At 46.0% G+C, this 7,050-nt stretch overlaps 1 protein-coding gene across 1 annotated transcript in view; it reads right to left on the reverse strand.

Moving 5' to 3' along the window:
- Positions 1–7,050, reverse strand: part of LOC122564238 (phosphorylase b kinase gamma catalytic chain, skeletal muscle/heart isoform-like) — a 106,585-nt gene that overhangs the window by 40,214 nt on the left and 59,321 nt on the right. The window contains exon 5 of the mRNA XM_043718936.1: positions 4,090–4,253. Within this exon, the coding sequence (XP_043574871.1) occupies positions 4,090–4,253 (164 nt within the window). The remainder of the gene's footprint in view (positions 1–4,089; positions 4,254–7,050) is intronic.

Below are 7,050 nucleotides of genomic sequence, written 5' to 3' on the forward strand. Positions count from 1 at the left end.
CCCTCTCATTTATCTCTCCACTCTGCAGGCACCCTGCCTCTATTCCTGATGAAGGGCTCCTGCCCAAAACGCCGATTTTCCTGCTCCTCCGATGCTGCCTGACCTGCTGTGCTTTTCCAGCACCACTCTAATCTAGACTCTGGTTTCCAGCATCTGCAGTCCTTGTTTTTACCTGTAGGAATTCTAATTCTAATCAGAGCACTTGGAGGAAACTCACGCAGACACGGGAAGAATGTGCAAACTTCATACAAACAGTTGCCTGAAGGTAAATGTGGGTCCATGGTGCTCTGAGGTGGCAGCAGTGCTAGTCACTGAGCCAGTGCTGCCCCCTAAGCCACCATGCTGCATTAGAACTACACTTATCCAAACAAGTAGGGAGCATTTTATCCTTGTTGTTGTGGTTCTGTTCATCGAGCTGGGAATTTGTGTTGCAGGTGTTTCGTCCCCTGAATAGGTGACATCCTCAGGGCTTGGGAGCCTCCTGTGAAGCGCTTCTGTGTTGTTTCCTCCGGCATTTATAGTGGTTTGAATCTGCCGCTTCCGGTTGTCAGTTCCAGCTTTCCACTGCAGTGGCCGGTATATTGGGTCCAGGTCGATGTGTTTGTTGATAGAATCTGTGGATGAGTGCCATGCTTCTAGGAATTCCCTGGCTGTTCTCTATCGAACTCATGTTGCCTGTCATCTGCGTGTGTGGCTACTAAGGATAGCTGGTCATGTCGTTTTGTGGCTAGTTGGTGTTCATGGATAGGGATCGTTAGCTGTCTTCCAGTTTGTCCGATGTAATGTTTTGTGCAGTCCTTGCATGGGATTTTGTACACTACGTTGGTTTTGCTCATGCTGGGTATTGGGTCATTTGTCCTGGTGAGTTGCTGTCTGAGAGTGGCTGTTGGTTTGTGTGCTGTTATGAGTCCTAGTGGTCGCAGTAGTCTGGCTGTCAGTTCAGAGATGTTCTTGATGTATGGTAACATAGCTAGTCCTTTGGGTTATGGCATGTCCTCATTCTGTTGTCTTTCCTTTAGGCATCCGTTGATGAAATTGCGCGGGTATCCATTTTTGGCGAATACATTGTATAGGTGTTCTTCTTCCTCTTTTTGCAGTTCTGGTGTGCTGCAGTGTGTTGTGGCCCTTTTGAATAGTGTCTTGATGCAACTTCTTTTGTGTGTGTTGGGGTGGTTGCTTTCGTAGTTCAGGACTTGGTCTGTGTGTGTGGCTTTCCTGTATACCTTTGTGGTGAATTCTCCATTTGGTGTTCTTTGTACCATCACATCTAGGAATGCCCCCTGCAACAATGTTATCCCGTATTCCCAATTCCTCCTTCTCCACCGCATCCGCTTCCAGGAGGACCAGTTCCACCACAGGATACACCAGATGGCCTCCTTCTTTAAAGACCAAAATTTCCCCTGCCACGTGGTTGATGATGCCCTCCACATCTCATCCACTTCCCACACTTCTGTCCTCGATCCCCACCCCTCCAACTGCAACGAGGACAGAACACCTCCTCCCCCTCCAGTCCTCACCTTCCACCCCATCAACCTCCGTATACATCGCATCATCCTCCGCCATTTCCGCCACCTACAAACCAACCCCACCACCAGGGATATATTTTCCTCCCCACCCCTTTCCGCTTTCTGTAAAGACCGTTCACTCCGTGACTACCTGGTCAGGTCCACGACCCCCTACAACCCACCCTCCCCTCTTGGCACCTTCCCCTGCCTCCGCAGGAATTGCAAAATCTGTGCCCACACCTCCCCTGTCACCTCCGTCCAAGGTCCCAAAGGAGTCTTCCACTTCGATGAAAGTTTCACTTGCACTTCCACACATGTCATTTACTGTATCCATTGATCCCGGTGAAGTCTTCTCTACATTGGGGAGACAGGATGCCCACTCACACAGCGCTTCAGAGAACACCTCTGGGACACCTGCACCAACCAAGCCCATCGCCCCGTGGCTAAACACTTCAACTCCCCCTCCCACTCCACCGAGGATATGCAGGTTCTGGGCTTCCTCCATCACCACTCCTTTACCACCTGATGCCTGGAGGAAGAACACTTCATCGTCTGCCTTGGGACCCTCAACAACACATATCAATGTGGATTTCACCAGTTTCCTCATTTCCCCTCCCCCCACCTTACCCCAGTTCCAACCTTCCAGCTCAGCACAACCCTCATGACCTGTCCAACCTGCCAATGCCCCTTCCCACCTATTCGCTCCACCCTTCTCTCCGACCTATCACCTTTACCCCAAACTACATTCACCTATTGCACTCTCAGCTACCTTCCCCCAGCCCCACGCCTCTCCCATTTATCTCTCCAACCCCGAGGCTTCCACCCTCATTCCTGATGAAGGGCTTTTGCCCGAAACGTCGATTTTCCTGCTCCTCGGATGCTGCCTGACCGGCTGTGCTTTTCCAGCACCACACTATCGATTCTAATCTGCAGCATCTTCAGTATCTTTGCCGCATTTATAAATAACTTAAGACCTGTGTATTGGAGGGCTGATCAAAAATCGCTGGAGTGGTAACTAGTGAGGAGGGTAGCCTTAGTGTGCAGGAGAATATCGACAGGTTTGTCAGATGGGATGACATTGGGTAATAAAACTGGTGCAAGCATAATTGTCTCATTCTGCATTCTAATAATTATGATTCTTTTTTGAATTCTTAACAAGCTCATTTAAATCCTCTCCAGCATCACAAACAAATCTCCCTGTATTGGACAGGCATCTAGGAGATTTGCCTTTATTAGCCGAGGCATAGAGTTTAAGAGCAGTGAGGTTAAACTGGAACTGAATAAACATTGGTTAGGTCACAGCTAAGCATTATGATTAATTCCAGAATCCACATTCTAGGAGGGATATAATAGCACTGAAGAGTGTAGAGGAGATTTAGCAGGATATTGCTGGGCCGGAGAGTTTCAGTTATGAAAAGAGATTGGAACAGATTGGGGTAGTCTTCTGTTACAGCAGAAGAGATTGAGCGGGGCATGGTTGAGATGCATAAAATGATATGGCCCATGGAGAGGGTAGATATGAAGAAACCTTTCCCCAGTGGCTGTCAGAGGAAGGGAGGCGGTGTAGATGTAAGGGATAGGAGGTTTAGGGAGATGTGAGGAAAACCATTTTTCAACCAGAGGGTGATGGGAAGTCTAGAACTCACTGCCTGTAAGGGCGGTAAAGAAAATCCCTCATTATGTTTATGAAGCATTTACTTGCAATGCCAAAGCAGTATTGGAAAATGGGATTAGAATAGTTAGACGATTGTTTTTGACTAGTGCAGAAAGGCTTTTTTTGTGTTGTAGACCTTTATGATTGTTAACTTTATTGACATTACCTGATCATCACAATGACACATCCAATACAATGAGGGTGTACAGTGTACATTTGCTGGAATATTCCCTGGACTCCAAGGGTTATCTTCCAGAAGAGATTGCATAAATTAGTTTTGTGTTCCTACGAATGCAGATGGTTAAGGGCTGATTTGATTAAAGATTCCACAGATATCTGTCTTCGGCCAACTTGATTCACTCCATGTAATATCAAGAAGTAGTTGGATGTACTGGATAATGTAAAGGTGACAGGTTATTTCAAGGTCTCCTTCAGAGTCTCTCATTCACTTGTGGTCTCAGTCTCCCAGTGTCTGATTCTCAATCTGATGCCCATGTTAAAAGGTCAGAGTGGGAAGTTTAAAGGAGATGTGCAAGGCATGTTTTATTAAACTAAAAAACAGAGGGTGGTAGGTATCTGGAATCCCCTGCCTGGGGAGGGTGTAGAATTTGATTGGATGCAGTGTTTAAGAGGCTGTTAGGTAGTCACACAAACAGGCAGGGAATTGAGGGATATGGACCTTGTGCAGGCAGATGGGATTAGTTTAGAATGGCATCATGGTCAACACAGACATGATGGGCTGAAAGGTCTGTTTCTGTGATGTATTCTACAATCTATGCATGGCTCTTAGTTCTATCCAAACACATTCTAATATATTGTCTCCTGGGTGGTTGAAATATTTCTTATTTTTCACTTATTGGTGAATGCTCACTGTTGGTTTATTTTGTCCTTTGAAGTAACTAATCCCATTCCCAGACAGGAAACTCTTACCTTTCAGTTTTTTGCCTGGTCCAAGTTGTAATGAAAATCCAAAGTCAGACAACTTGATGTTCATGTCATCATCAAGCAAAACATTCTCAGGTTTGAGATCTCGATGTACAATGTTCTTCGAATGGAGGAACTGAACCACCTCAAGCAGTGCCCGCATGATGCTTCTAGAATCAGAAATGAGTATTTTTTAACATTGTTTCTGTGTGCTAATACCTTGCTCCTCCTGAACACTAAATTTCAATGGTACTGAGATTAGATTAGATTCCTACATTGTGAAAACAGGCTATTCGGCCCAACCAGTCCACACTGACCCTCCGAAGAGTAACCCACACAGACCCATTTCCCTCTGACTAATACACCTAACACTATGGGCAACTTAGCATGGCCAATTCACCTGACATCTTTGGACTGTGAGAGGAAACTGGAGCGCTCAGAGCAAACCCACGGAGAATGTGCAAACTCCACACAGACAGTTGCCCAAGGCTGGAATCAACCCTGGGACTCTGGAGCTCTGAGGCAGCAGTGCTAACCACTGAGCCACCATGCCACCCCACTACTGCTCACCACTGGGTGGCACCAAAGCTGGAAATTAAGTAAATTACAAATTGCTCAAGCTCACACCTAGCAGCAGTGAGTGAATTGACAGCTGGTAATTCCAACTATTAGTCATACCAAAGCTAATTTTAGCTCTCATCCTGCAATTCTGGAAAAGATCAGCTCTGTTGGATTGAATATACTGCAGAAATTCATCAGGGTTCCTCTGACAGCACCTTCCAAACCCCATAAACACATCCACATAGAAGGACAAGGGCAGCAGTTAGGAGAGGGCCTAGTGTTAGAATAAAGGGCAGTCAATTGAAGACTGGGATGAGGAGGAATTTCTTCTCTCAGAGAGTTGAGAGACTTTGGAACTCCTTGCCACAGAGAGTTGTAGGGCAGAGTCCTTGCGTATACTTAAGACTGAGATTGATTCTTGATCAGTAGGAGAATCAAGGGTTATGGGAAAACGGGCAGGGAAGTGGGTGTGGGGAATGTCGGATCAGCCATGATCCTATTCAATGTTGGAGCAGACACGAGGGGCCAAATGGCCAACTCCTGTTCCTATTTCTTATGTGGGAGCACCACCACATACAAGTTTCCCTCCAATCCACTCACCAACCTGACTTGGAAATATATTGCCATTCCTTTCGTGTCCCTGGTTCAAACTCTTGGAACTCCTTCCGTAACAGCACTGTGAATCTACCTACAACACATGGACTGCGGCAACACCTTCTCAAGAGCAATTAGGGACAAGCAATAAATGCTGGCCTCATCAGCGATGCCCACATCCCATAAAATAATTTTTAAAAATCATGTGTAAGACTTGGGTTTTAGACCTTTGCCATGTTTTTTGATACAGGTCAACATAATTGATTAAATTCACAGTAAAAATGACTGTTCTGTTACATATAAGATAATTTTGCAGCATTAATATTTAGAAGAATGTGATCTACTGTGACCCATACAGCGACAGATGGACTGATGGAGCTGTTTGTTACTCTGCTCTGACTTCTCAATAGAAGCATGTCACAAGATTACAATGGGAGATCATGGTTGAGTTCTGATAGTGAATACCAACAAGCCTTTCCAAATTAGAACATAGAACATAGAACAGTATAGCACAGAACAGGCCCTTCAGCCCACGATGTTGTGCCGACCACTGATCCTCATGTATGCACCCTCAAATTTCTGTGACCATATGCATGTCCAGGAGTCTCTTAAATGTCCCCAATGACCCTGCCTCCACAACTGCTGCTGGCAACGCATTCCATGCTCTCACAACTCTCTGTGTAAAGAACCCGCCTCTGACATCCCCTCTATACTTTCCTCCAACCAGCTTAAAACTATGACCCTCGTGTTAGTCATTTCTGCCCTGGGAAATAGTCTCTAGCTATCGACCCTATCTATGCCTCTCATTACCTTGTATACCTCAATGAGGTCCCCTCTTCTCCTCCTTTTCTCCAATGAAAAAAGTCTGAGCTCAGTCAACCTCTCCTCATAAGATAAGCCCTCCAGTCCAGGCAGCATCCTGGTAAACCTCCTCTGAACCCTCTCCAAAGCATCCACATCTTTCTTATAATAGGGCAACCAGAACTGGACGCAGTATTCCAAGTGCGATCTACCCAAAGTTTTATAGAGCTGCAACAAGATCTCACGACTCTTAAACTCAATACCCCTGTTAATGAAAGCCAAAACACCATATGCTTTCTTAACAACCCCTGTCCATTTGGATGGCCATTTTAAGGGATCTATGTACCTGCACCCCAAGATCCTCTGTTCCTTCACACTGCCAAGAATCCTATCCTTAATCCTGTACTCAGCTTTCAAATTCAACCTTCCAAAATGCATCCAGGTTGAACTCCATCTGCCACCTCTCAGCCCATCTCTGCATCCTGTCAATGTCCCGCTGCAGCCTACAACAGCCCTCTATACTGTCAACGACACCTCCAACCTTTGTGTCATCTGCAAACTTGCTGACCCATCCTTCAATCTCCTCATCCAAGTCATTAATAAAAATTACAAACCATAGAGGCCCAAGGACAGAGCCCTGTGGAACACACTCACCACAGAGTTCCAGACAGAATATTTTGCTTCTATTACCACTCGCTGTCTTCTGTTGGCCAGCCAATTCTGTATCCAGACAGCTATGTTCCCCTGAATCCCATTCCTCTTGACCTTCTGAATGAGCCTACCATGGGGAACCTTATCAAATGCCTTGCTGAAGTCCATATACACCACATCCACAATTCGACCCTCATCAGCTTTTCTAGTCACATCCTCAAAGGTTTGTGAGGCATGACCTGCCCCTCACAAAGCCGTGTTGACTGCATTTAATCAAGCCATGCTCTTCCAGATGGTCATAAATTCTATCCCTCAGAATCCTTTCTAACACCTTGCAGACGACAGACATGAGACTGACTG

Source organism: Chiloscyllium plagiosum, chromosome 28 (genome assembly GCF_004010195.1).
Source record: "Chiloscyllium plagiosum isolate BGI_BamShark_2017 chromosome 28, ASM401019v2, whole genome shotgun sequence".
NCBI lineage: Eukaryota > Metazoa > Chordata > Chondrichthyes > Orectolobiformes > Hemiscylliidae > Chiloscyllium > Chiloscyllium plagiosum.